At 33.6% G+C, this 23,325-nt stretch overlaps 3 protein-coding genes across 4 annotated transcripts in view; 1 reads left to right on the plus strand and 2 right to left on the minus strand.

Moving 5' to 3' along the window:
- Positions 1-493: 493 nt before the first annotated feature.
- Positions 494-4,700, minus strand: LOC120354603. Its single transcript, XM_039441961.1, has 3 exons — positions 4,216-4,700; positions 2,938-3,522; positions 494-505 (listed from the first exon to the last, which is right to left on the minus strand). The coding sequence occupies exons 1-3, from the start codon at positions 4,303-4,305 to the stop codon at positions 494-496; spliced, it is 687 nt and encodes a 228-aa protein (XP_039297895.1). The 5' UTR covers positions 4,306-4,700.
- A 1,370-nt stretch (positions 4,701-6,070) lies between these two features.
- LOC111052508 (tubulin epsilon and delta complex protein 1) overlaps positions 6,071-23,325 on the plus strand; it is a 36,514-nt gene continuing 19,259 nt past the window's right edge. Inside the window, exon 1 of the mRNA XM_039441235.1 lies at positions 6,071-6,186. The gene's annotated coding sequence lies outside the window, so the exon portion shown is untranslated. The remainder of the gene's footprint in view (positions 6,187-23,325) is intronic.
- Positions 9,704-23,004, minus strand: LOC120354311 (peroxynitrite isomerase THAP4-like). Of its 2 annotated transcripts, XM_039441240.1 has the most exons (5): positions 22,952-23,004; positions 13,111-13,223; positions 12,475-12,612; positions 11,281-11,376; positions 9,704-10,135 (listed from the first exon to the last, which is right to left on the minus strand). In XM_039441240.1, the coding sequence occupies exons 1-5, from the start codon at positions 22,956-22,958 to the stop codon at positions 9,788-9,790; spliced, it is 702 nt and encodes a 233-aa protein (XP_039297174.1). In that variant the 5' UTR covers positions 22,959-23,004; the 3' UTR covers positions 9,704-9,787. The 2 variants fall into 2 exon arrangements, with proteins under 2 accessions (XP_039297174.1, XP_039297173.1); XM_039441239.1 differs by lacking the exon at positions 22,952-23,004 and having other exon boundaries at positions 13,111-13,503.

Here is a 23,325-nt window from a genome sequence, read left to right on the forward strand (position 1 = left end):
GGTAATTTTATATGGAGTATTGTGGTAGCACTGTGTGCGTATACTAGCGCTTGATGTGCCTGGAAAAAGAGTTGCTATGGCGTTCATGTGTTGTGATTGTTTACTTGGACGGTGTTATGCATCACTAGACCAAGTGCCAAAACCCCATATTGAGAAAAACTGCTCCAAAGTTTTATGCTAGTTAAAATTACATTTTTATAGCCAGTTTCTCAGATTTTTTCCAGTGGATGAAATGTTTACTGTCAAATATAGCCCTAAAAGCACAACTCTATTGCTTTTGAAATAATCCGAAAAATAAATAAAAAGGCTTCAAGTCTACTTATGTTTTTTTAGATTGCTTGTGGTTTCTGTTATACATCACTAGACCAACAGACATTGAAGTCTTTTGGTTTTCTGATGCAAGACCAAATAAGTCCAATTATATGGTCCCATTATCATGGAAAGCAATAAAATATAAATAATTTTAATTGACAAAACTCTTTTATTATTATTATTAGACATAAATCTGCAATAATTAAGTACACAAAAACAAATAACTCATAAGAACAGAATAGGCCTTAATCATTATTGAACTAGTGGGTCCTGAAACAATACAATAAGCTTAGCTTGTGAAGAAAATACAATACAAAAAAAGTGAATAATTGTTTTGTCATAGAAGTGTTTTCAAACAAATTAAAAATATACCATAATAAAGAAAAATCACAACTATTAAAAAAACTCAACTAAACTTAAAGAAAATACAATACAAAAAAAGTGAATAATTGTTTTGTCATAGAAGTGTTTTCAAACAAATTAAAAATATACCATAATAAAGAAAAATCGCAACTATTAAAAAAACTCAACTAAACTTAAAGAAAATACAATACAAAAAAAGTGAATAATTGTTTTGTCATAGAACAGTGTTTTCAAACAAATTAAAAATATACCATAATAAAGAAAAATCACAACTATTAAAAAAACTTAACTAAACTAACTTAACTTAAACTATTGAAAAAACTTATTCATTGTCTACTTCAAAATCTAGCTCTCCATTAAAACCGTCAATATCGTCTTCCACTTCACTACTGCCGGAAAGCATTCTGTAGATTGGTCTGGCATCTTTTGGTATTAGAGTCATCAAAAACTTTAAATCTTCAAGCTTAGGTCGGGATATCGGTTTCCCACTTGGCCACAATGGAACTAAATGATCACCCAGATTTTGAAGTAGCTGTAAAGAAGGACGCCCCTTTGCTTGTTTCCTTTGAATATTTACTTCAAACAGCTTATGTTCTTCATTAAATTCACTTCTCATAAAAATACTGAGTTTCTTGTCCTTTTTAATTTCAATTTCTCTGGTTTTCAACCAGCTTACCTTACCATTTCCTATGTCTTTCTTCCTGTTAGTGATGAGCGTTTCTATCTTTTTCGTTCCAATGAAATCTTGTTTTTTCATTCTGTGAACAATAAGAGCATTCTTTTTGCGGCAGATTTTCATGACATTCATGTAGTCTTCTACAGTATATAGACGCTGTTGCAACTTTAAAGCTGACTCTATATCTCCGAAGTCGCTGTCGTTTGGTAAAAAACTATGACCTGGAATAAGATAGCGCAATGTGATTTTTTCCAGAGTGGGGTGATTTTCCAATACAGTTTTAAGTAATAAAACTATTTTGATGTTTCTGTTCTGTCCCCCACATGAGTCGGACCAGAGAATAACATGTTTCGCAGAAGTAACATTTTCCAAAATATGTTTTCTAAGGCAGCTGCCTACCTCCTGTGCTCCACGACCAGCCTCACCCTCGATCCAAACATAGCAGTGACCTTTATTAGTCTTTCCACTATGAATCCCAAGGTTGTACACACATAGCTGTCTTTTATAATATGCTACATTTGTGGGAATCCTGGGAAGTGGCAGAGTTTTTTCCAAATCAAAACAAAAAGTTTCTAAATCAGGATTATTCTTGGCTGCTAGCATGTCTTCTTTTCTTTTATTTTGAGCATTTTCAGCTTTTTCCAAATGCTGACATTTTTCCTTTTTCAATTCATCCAACTTTGCATTATCATCACAATGCTTGATTTCTACTTCCAAACGATCGCACAAATTACAAGTATCTTTTTTGAGTTTTTTTCTGCGCAAGTTGAATCTAGTTAGGAAAATTTTTTTATAAAATGACACTTTTTATAAAGTGAGTACAACTCATGCATTTTTTGTACCGTGGTATCTTCAGAAAGAAACTCTCTTTCTGTATCGGCTCTTCTGTAATGAGGCTTGTACTTGGGAAATTTCTGGATGTGCTCAATGATCTCTTGTACACGTTCATCATCAATTTTATTTTTTCCACCACTTACTCCGCGACAATCACGAACTCCTTCTGGGCGTTTCATATTTTTTAAGGCAGAATCAACTTTGCAACTTGATATTCGCAGTGTTTGCAAAAAAAAAGTTTTACACACAACTTTTCCCAACATGTTATACACTCTGGTGAATTTCCGTGTGTCAGAATTTTTAACTCTCTTCCGTTTTATTTTCAGTTCTGAAATCATTGAACAAATCAATGCACGTTGGGCATCATGGGATTCGACATTATAAAACTTATCATACTCTTTTCTAGCATTTTCCTCTCCAATTCTTTCTAAACATTTACATTTGCATATGTAATGACGGAACGCTTTGGCTTCTTTGAACTTATTTCTTTGTGTATAATAATCTTTGTTCTGAATGCACAATTTTTTTCTCATCGTTCGATTTTGATTTTCATATTTCAGTTTCCTTCCCCGTTTGGGTCTTCCACTGGAAGAATGATTTTCGTCCATAGAATTAGTAATACCTGGATCCATTGGGGTCACTGTATCAACATTACAGTTAGATTTTTGTAGATCTTTATCACCTTCAGAATTGCTGCTTGATCTGGCTGAAGTATCCATAGTATTGGTTACATGGCATAATATTTCACTTACATCCCTATCATTTGCATTGTTTTCTTCATTGATAGAAATGGCTGTCTCAATAGTTTCAAAATGCATATCATTTTCCTTTGGGCGTGCTTTATTGGAATGGTCACTGACATCAATGTCATTGCAATTTTTGTCGTTAGATAAGCAATAAGGGTGCTCAATACTAACTTTGAAAGATGATTCCATTTCAGTAACATATGAACTATTCAAATTACTTGTAGAAGGTGCTTCTAAAGTTAGCGGCACAAGCTCGGTAAGCTCAGAGTTATTGCCTATACATAAATAATATATGCTGTCGTTTGGTGAAACTGTCATACTTTGTTCAGTACTAACAGTATTAAAAGAAACTTGCTGGTTTTTGTAGCGTTCACATGTATCCAAAAAAGTTGATGGGCAGTCTTTTAAAATAAAATTAGAAGTATTTGAACTACTTAGTGTACCTGGTAAAGGATTCTTATTGTTAACTGACTCATCTTGAGAAGGCTCATCCATTGAAGGTGAAGGTATTACATTTAGAATTCCAGAACTTGAAGAATCCAAGGCTTGATAACAAACATTCTCATCATGTAAAAGTGACTGGTCTTCTTTCTGAAAGCAATAAAAGCATTAGCAATTAATACAAAAATATAGGCCTGTAGCTTTGCTAATAATATAGAGAATTAAATGCAGTAGGCAGAGAATTTATTGGCTTCTGTGACTTGGGAGCAGCATCGTTACTTCTCACTCCAGTGACTCGGGTTCAAATGCTGCTTTTGGAATGGATTTTTTGTGTAATAATATGTTCCTGTACATTAAATAACCTGCCAAGTTCCCCACACACAAGCCTAAACATATGCGAAATTTGTTCTTAAATGAAAACTTTATGTTTAGGCCTACCATCTCAATAAATGAAGCAGAGTAAACTGATTCAGAGTAAAGTTTTTGTGAACATGCCAATTTTCCTTTGCGATGTTACTATTTGCTTTTTTATTTCCACTAAAATAACAAACTTTTTTACTTTCTGCAAAGCTGTTCATTGAAAAGCGCTTACATTTTCAAGCAGAAGATTTTCGTTTTTAACTGTTCAGTTGAGCTACCCAACCAATGTCAACTTTTGCAATCAGCTTAAATAATGAACAATTGAAACAATTATATACTTTAAAATTTGATTTGAGTGATAATTACTGTAGGCCTACAGCTTACCTCAATACTCAAAACTCAATAATTGAGTTTTGAGTGAATCCGTAATTATTACGGATTCTATGAAAGGTTAACCTAAAAAATTATATTTGATTTTCTTACCTGTAATATTGAAAATTCATCAGCAACTTTCCTGGCATTATCAAATATTCGTCTTGTTCTTGATTTGAATATCCCGTATTCTTGATCCATTATAATATTTTACTATATTCACATTATTTTAAGAATCAAACACTGTGAGATACGTTTTGTAAACAAAACACAACAACCAACATTATTGTGGTCTGCTGAAAATTAGTGCCGCCATCTGCTTTGCATCACTAGACCAAAGACCAACGAATGGCGCTTGGTCTAATGATACAGAAATAAATACCAGACGTTGGCTTTTAGATTCGTGATGCAAAACACAAAATCAAACTTAGTTGAAATGGCACTTGGTCTTTTCAAATATTACCAAAGAACCGTTGTCGTGACAATAACAGTGATTTTTTCTTAGATACTTTGTAACATTCCCTACCAGAATACGGTCTCATCACGTTTTTTGTCAAATGGCGCTTGGTCTAGTGATGCATAACACCGTCCACTTCTCAGTTGTGGTCCAATAAAATGTAAAGCCTTGTACACACGTCCGTACAGATTCGCGCAAACAATCGTATGTACATATGCCTCAACATTCACTGTACATCCTTGTGGACGCAATCCACGTATGCCTCAGCATTCAAAAAGCTATCTGATTTGCAGACGACACGAAGACATGGTAGATGTAGATTTTCCACAACATGACAACAATGACGTCATTCCATCATTGAATGTAGTTATCACAAATTGCAGCAGTATCATTTTATTTCAATGACTTATATAATAAAATCAAAAATAAAACTTGACAAACGATGTTGGTGGGTTGAACGATTGTAGGTTGAAGTAAGGAAATAAATTGCTACATGACATAATATTGACAATTAAATCTTTCTTAGGTTGTCAAAACATTATGTTGTTAATATACTAAATCTAATTCAACTAGTTATCTAAACAAAAAATGATATCATCATGAGGGAAGCAATAACTCCACAAGAATGATTGGCTCTAACTTTGAGATTCTTGGCATTAGGCGATTCATTTGTTGGTTTCCAATATCTATTCAGAATCTCAAAAAAAGAAAAATTCTACAATAATTCCAGAAGTTTTGATGACCTAATCAAAGCACTTAACACTGTCTCACAAAATTGACAGTCTTCTTTAAGGAAATTAGCCATAAATTGAATCAAATACTAAATTGCTGCCCATTTTAAACTAACTATGCTCATACACATGACAAAACAAGATTCTCCAAAAGATTAGCTTCAAGATTTACCTTCAAGGGAATACTAGTTCAAAGTTTGAATAAATCTCTCTATAGATAGCCTAGCTATCTAAAACGTATAATATCATATTGAAGATTACAATTTTAATTAACAACTCTGATTGATAACATGAAACAAACACAAGATGATTTGATAGCCACAGTAAAATAATATTTGAGCTATACTTTCTTGTAGGAACCCTGTAGAAAAGCTTTTTTCACTTAAATTATGCAGTTCTAAATTTGTTAATCATGATACAAATTATATACTCCATGCATGTTTCTATTTAAATATTTGACAATCCACATATCCTACAAAATTAAAAAAATCCTACAATTTACAATTAGTTATTGGATCACAATTTGATTTGTCATTCATTAACCTAATTCATTGGAATTAGGTTATGACGCCTTCAATGTTTACGTTTTGCCTCACCCGTATGGCAAAATCGCGTCCACACGTACATTCAATGCTCGCCCGAGGCGCCTTTGAGCACGCCAAAATACCGACAGGGTTCCGGTTCGCCCACATGCCTCAGCGAACAGTGTCCACACGTGCGAATGTAAGCCCATACACGTATGCTCACCCGAGGCAAACGTACGTGTGTACACCGTTTAAAGTGAAACAGTTTTGTATTTATTTATAAAGTTTAAATCCATTCCACACTTCACCTAAAATTAACATATTCAACATGCAGTGCATGTAATGGTTAGAAGCCTTATAAATAGCTAAGGTATGTAACACCAGGTCTGGTGTTATTTTTTTAACATCATAACGAAATAAGAGTAAATTTATCTATTCAAATGAGTAAATCATTGCTTTATAGTTTTTGGTTCTAGTATAAACGATAGCATCGTTGCATTTACTTGATATTGGGTAGGATATGTGGTTGCAATAAAAATACGTAAAAGATAGACATTCCAACTGTAAATATTTTAAAAATAGATTTTATCAAGAATAATAGAATTATAATCGAATAATTTATTTTCATAACCTGAAAAGTACATGAAAATAGCTAAGCCGTTGAGCTGGTCAAGCCACAGAATAGGTACAGAATGGAAACTTTTAATCAATCGCCTATCTAACCAATGCTTTTTACATGACCCCAATATTAAACACGTCACGTGACCTTGGGAAGTTCCAATCCTGGTCTTCTGATTGGCTCGTAGCAGTGAACTAGATCAATTGATCCGGATCATTGAAGTGATCCGAACCTACCATCAATACTATTACAATGCGGCGCTTCCTAACAAGATGACGAATTTTAGCGTCAGGGTAGACGTTTTAACGTTAGTATAGAGTTCAGTGGTTACGAATGGTCCAAGGAGGATCGTGGTAGGGAACTATAAATACCAGGTACGCGCAGTCGCCATTTTGAGTCACAGAAGAAGGAGCCAAATTCAAACTATATCCGTATACGCTATGTTGTATGGTTTTGGACAGAATTTACATTGACATCACTGAAGAACTGAAGTGGCTCATAAATTGATGAGAATATTCTTCCAACAAGGATACATTCAAGAAATGAACGTATTGTTCTGAACAAAATTAAATTATTTGTATTTAATAAAACAAAACCCGATACCGTACAAAACTAGTCCAGCTGTAGTCCTTCAACTCTGTGCCTCAATATTATTAGTTTTCGAAAGGCACAGTCTTCAGAAAAAAGTTTCTATCAATCATAATTAATAGTCTACTCACTACTGCATGGATTATTAGATGTAAAAATTACCAATACCACAGTAGGCCAGTAAATAATTATTCATATCAATCCGATTTTGGATGAGAAAAAGTTATAGGCCTAGGCTATAAATTGTAGCTTGCACAAGCTTAGAAGACTCGCTTTTACAAGTGTATTGTAAAGCCGCGTTTACACCAAAGTTATTGAAAAATGTTAATAACTTAATCCTTCTAGATTCTATTAGATTCAACGGAAATTAACAAACACATATGATCATCAGGTGTATGATAAGTTATGTTCAATCTAATAGAATCTATAAGGAAGAAAAAATAAACATTTTGTTAATAACTTTGGTGTAAACGCAGCTTAATAGTGAGTCTTCTAAGCCACTAGGATCGGTATTTTTTGAAGACAATATTAGGCCTAATATTCATTATATAGTTCATGAATTTGTAAGTAAGTCTATAAACTAGTGATAATATTATAAACCAAACTACTGCTCAGCTTCAACACTTACCTATATTAGGTACCTCATAATAGGTATGGTAGCCTACAGTTTGTAAGTTTACATTATAATAATTGTCAATTATTAATGTAATATTGTTTTGAGATAATCAGTAATTAATAAAATGGAAAATGCTTTCAACGTAGAGTAATAAATATTTGGGACAGTACCGTATCCAGCTTCTTTGACTCATGAAAAACGAATCAATATAATAATGCTCACAAAACAACTCATGTATAAGAGTAAAAATGAGAGAAGAAAAGGAAATCTACAAGTTTTGTCAATTTATTCAATCAAATATTATTTCATGTAAGCATAAACATCAAAATGGATATACCGTACCGTACTGACAACTAAGTTGATTAGCCTACTGTAATTAACCTCTTAATAAAACAATTTTTCAGTATTTGATTGATGTTTTCGACATAAAACCATGAGGTAATAATAATAATAATAACGAATCCATTGACTAGGCTACCTACTTTTAATAATGCAAATAAAACTTGAATTAATTCAAGTAATTAGCTGACTGCTGTTAGGCGCGCGCTTTACATGCTCATCTATTACGACATCATTTATTAATACAAGTGTATTAAGATACTATATTAAAAGTATCATATACAGTATATAGTTATATATATCATATTATCTATATGAATAGTTATATATTAAGTATTAAGATACTTTCCATTCTTGAAACACATGTATCAAGAAACATATACAATGATAGATGTAATGTGTAAGCAAACTATCATTGAATTTCATTATACAATACACAAGTATTATACTTATTTATTCTTTTAAAAATATATTTTCGAACAAATCCTAACAATGCAATAGATTATTACCTACACAATTTATGTAATATATACATAGCAGAGCAACCTTTCTTCGATAACAATTCAAACACCCCGCTCACATAGGTTCATATTATTAGTAGTCTACATAAAATAATAGTCTATTGTATGCACTATCCAATAAATAAATAAATAGCGGAGTCATCATTCAGGCCACAAAATTGGACTTTTGAACAGGTGAGCTGAGAGAGTGATGACCGCGCAGAGACAAAACTAGAGGGAGAACGTTTAGCTAAATCATATATCTACAAATTTCTCTCAATAACATGGTTGGATAATCTATAGCACAACTCACACCACTAATACTATAATAAGCATATCTTGTAAAAATAGTTTTGAACTTTTTCAATCTTGGATACATATTTTAGATGTATGAAGCCAGATAGTACTACAATATTTAAATTATAATTAAACTGTTATACAAGACCTTAATTGATTAAACACTTTCAAGAACCTTTTCAAAAAGTCAATAATCTTGAAACTGAATGTTGTTTGAAACTGATATAACTGATACAATATTTGAAACTGATAATAACATTTAGTATATTTAAATAACTTCTATATAATATTTTCAAAGACTTTAGCTCCACTAATGATTACAGGCCTAAAATTACTGATCTCATTTTCTTTGCCCGATTTATATTAGTCTTTGAAAATACCATTATTATAAATGGGTATCATTATTATAAATTATCAGTACCATTATTTATAAATGGGAGTGATTTTAGCTTATTTCCAGATGAGAGGAAATTGATTGTTTCTAATTGACAAATTATATAATTACAAAATTAGTTCATCCTTCAATTCTTTGAAGAAATAGTGGGTGTACCATCTGGACCACTAGTTCTATCGATCTTCAAATATTTGAAAGGTGAAAGCGTTAACTACATCATCTATCTCACTCACTTCTCCTAAATTGAAACCTACAGTTTGATAAAAAATATCATCATCTTTGAGTAAATCTTCAATATTACTATGGTAATATTTACTATAGTATAGATTGCAGCTTCGTTGTAAACTAATTTGAAAACTGTTTTTAGTAAAAATAAGTAACTGAGAATTTATAAAATAGCATTACAGTACCCTTTTCTGATAATAATAAAATAATAGATTAAGAATACAAATTATAACAACTAGTTTCAGTGTTCACACCAAACTAGTTGTCATAACTTGTATTCTTAACCTATTATTTTCAGAAAAAGGGTGCTATAATTCTATTTTATAAATAAAAATAAGTAGGCCTGATTTCATACATGTTAAGAAGTAATTGAGTAATATTACAGGTCATATCCTAACTCAGTTTTTTTCTTTTTTTGGATGAAGTTCCAAACATTTCAGCCTTACGTTTCCGATTCTTATCGGAATCAATTGAGTGTCGATTCAGAGTGGCAATGGAAGGCAGAGGATATTTCGTTTCCCTTAGGAAATTGTAGCCATTGACACCCAGGCTGAATCGAAGCTTCAAGCCTAGAAGGATAGACTCAGCACTCCACTTGTTGGGTGTTTGTTGCAATGCAGCAATTTGCTCCTTATTCAAAAACGATTTCATCATTGAATCCTTCTTCTGAAGTTCCTCCTTCAGTGATGCAACTTCATTCTTGAGTTGCTTTATTTGCTCCTCCTCCCCAGCATGAAATGCCTGAAACAAAAAATGAATATTGTTGTAGACTATATCATTAAAGATGTAGTGGTTCACAAGTTAATAAAGTGTGATAGAAATATAATTATACTCTGTCCTAACAGGCATGAGCTCTGAAGGATTAGGCCGACCCTCCTACTACTCACACACACAATCACAGTCTCAGTTTGTGTGTGTGAGTAAAGGGACGGTCTGCCTACCTGTATACTACATAGTATACATAGTATATCTATGGCGAAGGTAAATTTAAAGTATTGTGCTCAATATAACCTTAGTGTCCGGTTTCCCATCAGGGAACTTTGGACTATATATGGCGAGGTGGAACTACCCTTGGGTCTCCCCACCATTCAAAGCCATAAGCTAATAATAATAATAATAATAATAATAATAATAATAATGGCGCAGGTAGGCTGGGCGTGTGTGCCTGCGCGTGGGGGAGCGAGGGTCGGCTTAATCTTTCAGCACTCATGGCAGTCTGGACAGACTGTAGTAAGAAGAAGAAACGAAGTTCAAGTTGCTGATAAAAAGTTCAAGTTCAAGTTGCTAAGAAGACAAAACATATTTGAGAAAAAACTATTGGAAAATAATTGTTTTGAATAATAAGTTTTTGTGTGAACGTGAATAAAAGTTTTGATTCCTGACGTGAAATTATGTAAATGATTTATTGAGATAAATTATTGTTGATAATAAGTGTAAATGACAAGGAATATAATGATAGAAGTTTAGACTATAGTAAATGAACACTTCAATACAGACTTCGATTAATAAACCTATGATAAATAAATTTTATTAATAATCTAGTTATGATATGTATTATACTGTTAGTTTATTACGGTAATTAAAAATATCACAAATAGTAGATATATCATGAAAAATGTTCTTCTGTATGTTTTCAATGTAGGCCTACATATTTATACAGAATGTTTTTGAAATTTGGATATGTCCCATGATACTTTTTTACTACTGGGTGTCGGGTTGGGAATCAGCCTGAGAAGTATTGGACATTCCTTGTGAAATACTCTGTATAATGAATATAAAATTGTATATTAGATGTAGAAGAAGAAAATTAATTTTCCTCGAATTAAAAGCTGACATAATTAATTATATGGTAATAGAGCAGTTTTATACATTTGTTTTATACTTGCCTCATGAGATAATGCTGTGCCATTCCCTACACCAAGATTAGCAGTTTCATTTTCTGTGATTGTAGCACCTCCAGCTATCTCACTAAAAAATGGGTCCTGAAAAATATTGTATCATACAGAATTTAATATTACAGGGTTTTTATGGAGAGACAGTCATACTCATGAATAAGAAGTTTTATGATGAGTCATTTTTGTACAACTATATGACAGCTTGTTTACTCTGAGTTGCTGCTGCTGCTGTCTAAAGACCATGTTATATGGACATGTTTTGCACACTGTGAAAAACGCTGATACCGGAAATAACACAATGACAAAAACCATGCAAAATAATTTCAGCTCCTTAGCCACTGGAACTCAATTTATTCTTGAATTGTTTCATGCAATGCTAAACTTGTCTAGGCCCTATATAGCATGGCCCCCATATTCTAATCTCACCATTTGCGAACTATATTATTTTCAAAAAAAGTTTTATTCCAATCTTTTCTATCTGTGTTTATATAAACATAATTTAACAATAATCATAATTTATTTGAGTAAATATTTGATATTCAGAGACTAATTTATTGAAGGATCTGAAATTACTAATTAAATTCATTAACAGTCCAATTCATCAATTGCCAGATCACTCACTCAGAGGTTCAAGGACTGCCAACCTGAAAAATTTAAGGGCGGAACCCTCTTCAGGAAATCTACACTCGGCAGATTACAAAAGATTTAAGAAGAATTAGATGTTTTGCAAATGAGATTTTTTGTTCGTTTTTGCTTGGAGAATACCGTGGTGGCACTGGGGTGGTACTTTTGAGATACTCTGTATAACAGCGAAAGATAGTCACTATCCATGCCAAGGTGGTTATTGTAGGCCTAAAATGTATTGAGATACAGCTCTTAAAAGTTTATAAACTTTTCATCAATGAGCATTGAAAAACTTTATTGAGCTTATCAGGCTTGAAGTTGAAGGATTATCAGAGTGGAGAAAGTGATAACTCATTGGAGAACGTGATAAGGCGCCAGTCATCACCCTCTCATTACCCTCGCACAAGCCTAACAGATCATGTGGGCACAACCCTCAGAAAGAAAATCAATCAAATAAAAAAATCTATAACTTATTTTCAGTCATCACCCTCTCATTACCCTCGCACAAGCCTAACAGATCATGTGGGCACAACCCTCAGAAAGAAAATCAATCAAACCTACCTTGTAAGTTGACCGCCTTGTTGATATAAGCTTTTTTGGTGGATTCGGAACATTAAAAAAAGTTGGAATAGCATTTGGCTTCAACTTTCTCCACTCATCTGCTCGATGGAGCTCCCACTGATTTTCTTCAAAGTGGACCTGTATAGAATAAAATTAGAATTAAACAGCTGAGGATAGAAAGGTAATCAACCCGAATTAATATAAAGCAAAAGTATAATCTAACATCTGCCTATGCTTCCAAATTCCCAGATATTATTTATTTGTTATGTACCATAATTATTTATTATGGCCAATTAAACAAATGATGGGATGTTTTTAAGATATCTTGAAAAGTTAATTGCAGATGTTTTCTCATAGATTTCAATATCAAGTATAATTATAATAAGTATTATTTCTATTATAAGTATTATTTTCATCCTGTAATAATATTTCATTTACCGTAATGAAATAAACAAATACATTTTTGAACTAAGTTAGTTTAATAATTCATAACCTTAAAATTGGGAACCAAAAGCATAATTACTTTTAATGTTGAATAATAAAGTTATTAAAATTTAATTAGGACATTACAATGCTTTATAAAATAATTTTATTCTAATTCTTTAAAATCAAATGAATAAATTAAGTTACACTCACCTCACAAAGTCTGGAATTTGATGTTGGCTTCCATTTATCACGTCTGCAATTTTGAAGCCAAATTGCCTTTCTTTTTTCATCTGTAGGAAATCTGAACAAGCGAGACCCTTTCTCTGTTTTATTGGCACAATTTGGTGCCGAGCACCCCACCATAATGAATTAGAATTATTAAAAATATCAAAATATAATCACCACTGTCAAAGCAAAGCATTACAAGCAGTTGAATGGAATGCTATGGTGTGACTCAAAATGGCGACTGCGTGTATCCAGTCTTTATAGTTCCTTAGTATGAATATACAATGAGCCGTGTCTATTCTATAACTGGTCTAAGGGCAAAACAAAGTTTGGCTGTCTCCATGCAATCCGGCTTGCGCATCTTTTCGGCCATCTTAGTTTGACCAAAACATTGCACTTGCACTGCAGTCATAGCATTGAAATCTGTGCTAATGTGTTTATTTAATTGACGTTCAATTAAAAAAATAAAAGTTACGATGAAAATGGTAACCTTTTGTGCATTTGGATGTACAAACAGAAGTTCAAAGAAGACTCCAGGAGTGACTTTTCACAGATTATAATTCATAAATTTACTAATTTGTTCACTCTTGTTAAGGTTAACATGTAGATAGATGGATAGATAGGCCTAGATAAATGCCTTTTATTTACACTTAGATCGATGGATGAATAATTTTACTGCCCAGTTTAAGCATGCAATACAAATTAAATACAATAAATACAATTTCCATCCAAGTAATTCAAAAGTGACACAATGAAAAATTCTTAGGCATGGCCAAAGCCGTGAGCTAGAGTTGATATAGGTACATTCCCATAAACAAATATTAAGTTCTGTATCACAGTATTGATACTATATCATTCATAGTCATATTATTTCTATTAAATTTCCATTTTCTGTTTATCAATCATTTTACCAATAATCTATTCATAGAATCATGTTATTCATTGTGCATGAATTCATTCTGATATTACAGAGAGCTTTGAACAGTATCTAGTTATGGCATATAATATTACATAAAACGAATAATAAGCATTTGGGATGAATGAACAGTAATTGACTGAGAAGTAAAAGCTTTGTTTAAAATGGAGCCTTTGGCATTTGTCTGTCTGTCTTTGCAATAAGTATACCTAAACCAAGGCCAAGCTATAGAAGTATAATTCAAATGTATCAACATTGTAGCTCGGCCAAGCCTTGTTTGATTGTAATAAATCATTTGTAATGAATTTCGAGCCTCTCATTTTTTATAGGGGAGCTGATTCACTCATTTACTCTGTAAAACCTTTTTTTAATAAAGCTTTTAAACCAAATTTGACAACTTGTGATGGGAATGACATCTTCAATGAATCAATTCATAGTTGCCAAATACCTTTTATTGTAAATCTGCAATGATTGTGGTGTTTTTTATTTTATATCACAATCTTTTAAATGTATATTGTACCATGCAGAATCTAAGCATGTTCAATTATTTTGAAGTATGTAAGGTAAGTCAAGATTACAGTACAAACTACACATATGTTCCTGATTGAATAACACATATGCCCAGTTGCACAGAAGTATGTTGAATCTTGAACATGATATGGAGTGGCCGTAGTTGATTGGACTAGATGCTGGCTTTATGATTCAGAGGCCCAGGTTCAAATCCATTGAGGACATAAACACGGGTTTGTAATCCCATCAACAAAACAAAATCACCTATATGGGTGATTTACTCCAGTCCAGTGTTAGCCAGTGCATGTTTTGAACATTATCAGATTTTATTCGACTGACTTGGTAAATCCTGGCATTAATAACACTCAAAGATTTCCGTCAGAGTTGGAAACATATTATATGTTTTGGTGAGTCTCCCTTTTTCTTTTAACCTACATCATACTTCAAACATAAATTGTATTAGCATTAAAAAGCATTCAACTGGTTTGAAAAAATCATATGGCTTTTGTCAACATTACTGTATTAATTCATCAATGCTTATAGTCTATTTTGAATCCTTTAGAACTATCGTAACATGAAGTAAAAATATTCTGAGAATATTATTCCTTAGTGAGCACCTAGGGCCTATTATAAGGAAGCTATATATTTCAATCACTGCAATCCATATGGTAGCCTACAGTAGTTTTCCACGAATCGTTATCAGTGAGAAGACAGTGGTATTCCAGTTTTATAAGTATATAAATAATAACATTGGTCACTATTAAATTTTATAAAACTTTTAAGTGAAAAAACACTCACATTATTTGATGTGGCGACGTCCGTTTCGTGCTGGTATTGCACATTTTCAAGCCAAACAGGAACTGAAGTGTTTAAGGTTATGAGGGTGAAATTTGGTTGGGGTGGAGGGGAGTTTTGGTGGTTAATGGAGGAGTATTTAAATGAGTTTGTCAAACAGGGTGTGGGAGGAAAAGTTGATTTGGTCATTTAGAATATTGCTTGGCTGTTGTTTGGTGTGTTTGTATATTTCAAACTGTTCTAGTACATTTAATTTTCTGTTTTTGTGGGAATAGTGGAGTATTTCGAGGTTGTTGTCTATGTCAGGGTGTGTGTGGTCAGAGGAGATGATGTGTTCTGCAAAGGTGGAATGGGAGGACGGATGGGTTATGGCTCTTGTGTGTTCTTTGAATCTTATATTGAAATTTCTAGCTGTTTTACCTATGTAGAATTTGCTGCAATCTCTACAATTTAGCTTATAAATTCCTGGTCTATTGTATTGATTTTGAGAGGTGTTGTGTGGGGACAAAAGTTTTTTCAGTGAGTTTTTTGTTCTGTATGCAACCTTGTATTTTATTTTCTTGAAAGATGCTGCTATTTTGTATGTTTTATTGTTGTGGTATGTGAGGGTGACGAATGCTGTATGATTATCAGTGTTGTATTTGTCAGAGTTTTGTGGATTGTTCTTGTTGTTTTTGATTTTTTGTAGCAGTTTGTCAATCATTGAGGGTTTGTATCCATTTTGTTGTGCAATATATTTTATTGTGTGCAGTTCAGTGTTGTAATCTGTGGTTGTCATTGGGATATTTATTAATCTGTATAGCATGTGGTTGTAGGCTGCAAGTTTGTGTTGGATAGGGTGATTTGAAGTGCAATGGATTGTGGTGTCGGTTGTTGTGGGCTTTCTGTATATTTTGAATGTTTTGAATGATTGGTTCTGTTTTGTGATGGTGATATCCAGGAAATTTATGCTGTTGTTGGTTTCTAATTCAAGTGTGAACGTCAAATTTGGGTGTATGCGGTTGAGGTGGGTGTGTAGTGTTTCAAGTTGTCGTTTGTTCCCCCTGTATAGTATTAATATGTCATCTACATATCGGAACCAAGTGAGTATTCTATTGGATTGGATGTGTGATTTGGGATCATGGTTGTGTAGGATGTGTTTTTGTTCTATAGTGTGAATGAAAATCTCTGCTAGAATGCAAGATATGGGTGATCCCATAGGGAGGCCATGGGGTTGAAAATAAAATTTACTATTGAATTCAAAATAGTTTTGTGAGGTTACAAGTTTGGTTAGAGTTATTATTTCTTGCATAATGTCCTGTGGGGTGTTGTTTGATTGTAGCATATCTTCTAGGTATTTTATTGTCTCCTGTATAGGTACATTGGTGTACAGATTGGAGATGTCAAATGAAGCCAATGTTGCATTATGTGGAATCTGGATTTTTTGCAGTTTATTTGTTAGTTCTATGTTGTTTTTTACAGCAGTGTGTTCATGGAATGTTATATGTTGTCTTATTGTTTTATCTAGATGTTTTGCTAGGTTGTGGGCCGGGGCTTGTATGTGGTTGATTAGAGGTCGAATGGGTACATCAGGTTTGTGGATCTTGGGTAGGGCGTTCAATTTGGGGGCTGATGGGTTTATGTTTTTGAGGTGTTTTTTGTTGGTATGTGGTATAATATGTTGGGTCTGGTTGATGGCATTCTTTATTTGAGCCTGGTATTTGAGAGTGGGGTCATGTTCTAGTTCAATAATGTTGTTGTTTGTGATGAATTGCTCTACTTTTGAGTTTAGATCATCTTGTTTCATTATCACAGTGATTTGTCCTTTGTCAGCTGTAGTTATGACTAGGTTATGTTCTTGTTGTTTTTTGTTGATATTTTTCATGATTTTGTAGTCAGCATTTGAGTGATTTTGTGTTTTGAAAGTGTTTTGGTTTCGGGCTATGTCTTGTCTCAAGTATTCTTGATTCTGGTATTGTGTGTTTTGTATGGCTGTTTCGGTATCAATGATTGTGTGTTTCAAGTGTGTAAATGTATTTTTAGGTATGTTTATGTTATGTTTCAATCCCTTGTTGAGTAGGTTAATCTCTAATTGATTGAAACTAACTTGTGTGGTGTTGATGGTGCGACTATGGAAAGGTTGGGAAGATTGAAGTTTTGGAGTTTGTGTATTGGACAGTTTTTCAAATTTTCGGTTGTGTTTTGTTTTGATCTTCTGTGACATTTGATATACTAAGTTGTTAGTATGTTCAATTACTTCCTGGAGTTCAATATAATGAAGGCTTGCACTTAATTTCAAGTGTAGTTGATAGGCAACTCGGTTCAGTTTGTCTTTAGTTCTATAGAGATGTTGTACTGTATTTTGGATGAATAGCTGTTGTGCTTGCTTTTGAGTTTTTTGTGCTGGTGTGTTCTTGTTTTTTATAGTTATTTTTGCATAAGTAGGAGTTATCTGATTGTGTAAGCATTTGAGGTTGTAGGATATGGCTGATGATGTTTTCATAACCTTAATTCTTGTAGTTCTGTAGGTGTGGATGAGTTTTGTCCTTTCGGCAGAAATCTGTTGTTGGTTATCCATCTTGTTTCCACTATAATTATCACTATTAAATTTTATAAAACTTTTAAGTGAAAAAACACTCACATTATTTGATGTGGCGATGTCCGTTTCGTGCTGGTATTGCACATTTTCAAGCCAAACAGGAACTGAAGTGTTTAAGGTTATGAGGGTGAAATTTGGTTGGGGTGGAGGGGAGTTTTGGTGGTTAATGGAGGAGTATTTAAATGAGTTTGTCAAACAGGGTGTGGGAGGAAAAGTTGATTTGGTCATTTAGAATATTGCTTGGCTGTTGTTTGGTGTGTTTGTATATTTCAAACTGTTCTAGTACATTTAATTTTCTGTTTTTGTGGGAATAGTGGAGTATTTCGAGGTTGTTGTCTATGTCAGGGTGTGTGTGGTCAGAGGAGATGATGTGTTTTGCAAAGGTGGAATGGGAGGACGGATGGGTTATGGCTCTTGTGTGTTCTTTGAATCTTATATTGAAATTTCTAGCTGTTTTACCTATGTAGAATTTGCTGCAATCTCTACAATTTAGCTTATAAATTCCTGGTCTATTGTATTGATTTTGAGAGGTGTTGTGTGGGGACAAAAGTTTTTTCAGTGAGTTTTTTGTTCTGTATGCAACCTTGTATTTTATTTTCTTGAAAGATGCTGCTATTTTGTATGTTTTATTGTTGTGGTATGTGAGGGTGACGAATGCTGTATGATTATCAGTGTTGTATTTGTCAGAGTTTTGTGGATTGTTCTTGTTGTTTTTGATTTTTTGTAGCAGTTTGTCAATCATTGAGGGTTTGTATCCATTTTGTTGTGCAATATATTTTATTGTGTGCAGTTCAGTGTTGTAATCTGTGGTTGTCATTGGGATATTTATTAATCTGTATAGCATGTGGTTGTAGGCTGCAAGTTTGTGTTGGATAGGGTGATTTGAAGTGCAATGGATTGTGGTGTCGGTTGTTGTGGGCTTTCTGTATATTTTGAATGTTTTGAATGATTGGTTCTGTTTTGTGATGGTGATATCCAGGAAATTTATGCTGTTGTTGGTTTCTAATTCAAGTGTGAACGTCAAATTTGGGTGTATGCGGTTGAGGTGGGTGTGTAGTGTTTCAAGTTGTCGTTTGTTCCCCCTGTATAGTATTAATATGTCATCTACATATCGGAACCAAGTGAGTATTCTATTGGATTGGATGTGTGATTTGGGATCATGGTTGTGTAGGATGTGTTTTTGTTCTATAGTGTGAATGAAAATCTCTGCTAGAATGCAAGATATGGGTGATCCCATAGGGAGGCCATGGGGTTGAAAATAAAATTTACTATTGAATTCAAAATAGTTTTGTGAGGTTACAAGTTTGGTTAGAGTTATTATTTCTTGCATAATGTCCTGTGGGGTGTTGTTTGATTGTAGCATATCTTCTAGGTATTTTATTGTCTCCTGTATAGGTACATTGGTGTACAGATTGGAGATGTCAAATGAAGCCAATGTTGCATTATGTGGAATCTGGATTTTTTGCAGTTTATTTGTTAGTTCTATGTTGTTTTTTACAGCAGTGTGTTCATGGAATGTTATATGTTGTCTTATTGTTTTATCTAGATGTTTTGCTAGGTTGTGGGCCGGGGCTTGTATGTGGTTGATTAGAGGTCGAATGGGTACATCAGGTTTGTGGATCTTGGGTAGGGCGTTCAATTTGGGGGCTGATGGGTTTATGTTTTTGAGGTGTTTTTTGTTGGTATGTGGTATAATATGTTGGGTCTGGTTGATGGCATTCTTTATTTGAGCCTGGTATTTGAGAGTGGGGTCATGTTCTAGTTCAATAATGTTGTTGTTTGTGATGAATTGCTCTACTTTTGAGTTTAGATCATCTTGTTTCATTATCACAGTGATTTGTCCTTTGTCAGCTGTAGTTATGACTAGGTTATGTTCTTGTTGTTTTTTGTTGATATTTTTCATGATTTTGTAGTCAGCATTTGAGTGATTTTGTGTTTTAACTCTAACCAAACTTGTAACCTCACAAAACTATTTTGAATTCAATAGTAAATTTTATTTTCAACCCCATGGCCTCCCTATGGGATCACCCATATCTTGCATTCTAGCAGAGATTTTCATTCACACTATAGAACAAAAACACATCCTACACAACCATGATCCCAAATCACACATCCAATCCAATAGAATACTCACTTGGTTCCGATATGTAGATGACATATTAATACTATACAGGGGGAACAAACGACAACTTGAAACACTACACACCCACCTCAACCGCATACACCCAAATTTGACGTTCACACTTGAATTAGAAACCAACAACAGCATAAATTTCCTGGATATCACCATCACAAAACAGAACCAATCATTCAAAACATTCAAAATATACAGAAAGCCCACAACAACCGACACCACAATCCATTGCACTTCAAATCACCCTATCCAACACAAACTTGCAGCCTACAACCACATGCTATACAGATTAATAAATATCCCAATGACAACCACAGATTACAACACTGAACTGCACACAATAAAATATATTGCACAACAAAATGGATACAAACCCTCAATGATTGACAAACTGCTACAAAAAATCAAAAACAACAAGAACAATCCACAAAACTCTGACAAATACAACACTGATAATCATACAGCATTCGTCACCCTCACATACCACAACAATAAAACATACAAAATAGCAGCATCTTTCAAGAAAATAAAATACAAGGTTGCATACAGAACAAAAAACTCACTGAAAAAACTTTTGTCCCCACACAACACCTCTCAAAATCAATACAATAGACCAGGAATTTATAAGCTAAATTGTAGAGATTGCAGCAAATTCTACATAGGTAAAACAGCTAGAAATTTCAATATAAGATTCAAAGAACACACAAGAGCCATAACCCATCCGTCCTCCCATTCCACCTTTGCAAAACACATCATCTCCTCTGACCACACACACCCTGACATAGACAACAACCTCGAAATACTCCACTATTCCCACAAAAACAGAAAATTAAATGTACTAGAACAGTTTGAAATATACAAACACACCAAACAACAGCCAAGCAATATTCTAAATGACCAAATCAACTTTTCCTCCCACACCCTGTTTGACAAACTCATTTAAATACTCCTCCATTAACCACCAAAACTCCCCTCCACCCCAACCAAATTTCACCCTCATAACCTTAAACACTTCAGTTCCTGTTTGGCTTGAAAATGTGCAATACCAGCACGAAACGGACGTCGCCACATCAAATAATGTGAGTGTTTTTTCACTTAAAAGTTTTATAAAATTTAATAGTGATAATTATAGTGGAAACAAGATGGATAACCAACAACAAATAACATTGGTATTATCAGTTTTGTCCGAATACTTATTTTCAACTAGAGCCATTGATAATAACTTAATCATTCGTAAATAATGATGAGAAAATGCATAAATTGGAATGACATAATTTGATTTATGGTCAATCCAAGATGGCTAGCGCGGGAAAAAAGTGGTGTCAGAGTGTACCAATGGGATAGCCCAAAGGGTGGAAGCCAGACCATCACTCTTGCAGAGAGCTTGAAGCCAGTTCGACGCCATCTTGCGATAGGAAAAACGGGCGCTAGATTCAAATTTGGCCTTCTCTTATAGCACTGCAGTAGTAGTTTGAAGTCTTTATTTGGAAAGAAGACTAAGACCTATACCAAGTACAATGCAGCCTAATCGATATTATACATGGTATCGTCTTTGACTTTGATTTCACAAAAATGAATTTCAAGCATCGATAATAATGATAATAAATAATGATGTTCAACTGAATACTGATAAAAATCATAACAGTCCCTTACCAATCTAACTAGTGACCCCCTGGATTTGAGAACTCGCTCATGAACTGGTGTATTGAAATTATCTTTGTAACCAACAACTTTTAATTATACAGAGTTGGTGATGAAAACAGCTGAATATTCATTCTTCAAGGATAATTTGACAGTATGTCTCATTGGGGATCCCATTTTAAATGAAAAATTACTAATTATGAATTCAAATTATTTTTGTGTTTAATGATATGGTGGTCATGTTATACAGGATTTCGATACAGAGTTCCAAGAGGAAATTAATGGCAAAAACCGCACATTGATATCTCAATCCCAATCAGTTTGCTGATGTAAATCATGTTGTATATTAACCATCATCATGTGTGTCAGCACATGAAGGACTATGATCGCTCCCAAATAGCCTCAGCTGATGTTATGAATGAATAGATATAAAAAACTGTAGTACCTAATTGCATGCAATAAATTCTGCAGCTGACTAAATGATAAATAACACATTTATTTATTATGCAATTTCAAATTGATGAATATAAAAAATTGTTTTTCTACAACTGTGCGTAAAAAAATAATTTACATACTCAATTCTCCTTGTAAAACAGCTTATTTCTGAGGAGAATATACTTTTTCGCTAACTAACCATCCGTGCATGCGCAGTAAATTTTCTTTACGCTTGCAAATCATTTGCTCATGCGCAGAAGAGTTTCTTTATGCTCGCCAATCAGCTGATGGTAAGCAGCTCGCCAAAAGGTCAGATCTTAACCTAAAAAGTTGGTAATTGTAACTCTGCCAATATAAGTAATTCAACAGGTTTGGGCAGTTGTAGAAAAAATGTTGTATGTAATTCACGCTTAATGCTTCTTTATCACTCTTGCAAAATTATCACACTCTGCTTCACGTCGCGTGAAAACTGTTTTGCGTGAGCGATAAAGTTGTGCATTACGCTCCTAATACAGAAATAGCTATTCTTCATACAAAATAAGTTTTCAAGAATATCTAGCCTACTATTTCAAAGAAATATCATTGATATTTTCATAGTAAACAAGTAAATGTTCCTATAATATAGGTTAGTTGCAATCAACATGATAAAACTAATAATAACCTGTAAAATGTAACATCAGGTGGCTTTTTTGATACATGATTAGTACACCCATATGCAGAGCATGAAGTTACCATGATTGAAATTTTTAATAAATTATTGAAAATCAGCATAAAATATGCTTTTCGCTACAATAAGAGCATGTAGTTTCTTACCTACCTGCCATTCAAAAAAAGCGGCTTCTGGTAGGAGGGGTGGGGATCCACTCCTAATACTTTATCCTCCTTGGGATAGCCTATTATTTCGTCTCCACAATCCTCCTTGGAATGGTCTATTTGGTTTTTCTCTATATTGTTGGACAAGTAAGGTAACACTGTGGCTACAGTTACGGTAACCGTAACTCCATTGGGTCGCATGAATTGGGAATATCTGGAACTCAAAATATCTTGCAGCTGGCCGGAATTTGAAATATATGGAACTCCGAATATGTTGACAGGCGGAACTCGGAATATCGTGCAGACCGGCGGAACTCAAAATATCTTGTCAGCTGGTGGAATTGGAAATATATCGAATTCACCATATCGATCGTTATT

Source organism: Nilaparvata lugens, chromosome X (genome assembly GCF_014356525.2).
Source record: "Nilaparvata lugens isolate BPH chromosome X, ASM1435652v1, whole genome shotgun sequence".
NCBI lineage: Eukaryota > Metazoa > Arthropoda > Insecta > Hemiptera > Delphacidae > Nilaparvata > Nilaparvata lugens.

Coding starts and splice junctions, on each gene's coding strand:
- LOC120354603 (XM_039441961.1), bottom strand. CDS start 4,305: ATGGATCAAGAATACGGGATATTCAAATCAAGAACAAGACGAATATTT. Junction 3,523..4,215: donor ATGAATTTTCAATATTACAG/GTAAGAAAATCA, acceptor TATTGCTTTCAG/AAAGAAGACCAGTCACTTTT.
- LOC120354311 (XM_039441239.1), bottom strand. CDS start 13,263: ATGGTGGGGTGCTCGGCACCAAATTGTGCCAATAAAACAGAGAAAGGG. Junction 12,613..13,110: donor CAAATTCCAGACTTTGTGAG/GTGAGTGTAACT, acceptor TATTCTATACAG/GTCCACTTTGAAGAAAATCA. Junction 11,377..12,474: donor CAAGGCGGTCAACTTACAAG/GTAGGTTTGATT, acceptor AATATTTTTCAG/GACCCATTTTTTAGTGAGAT.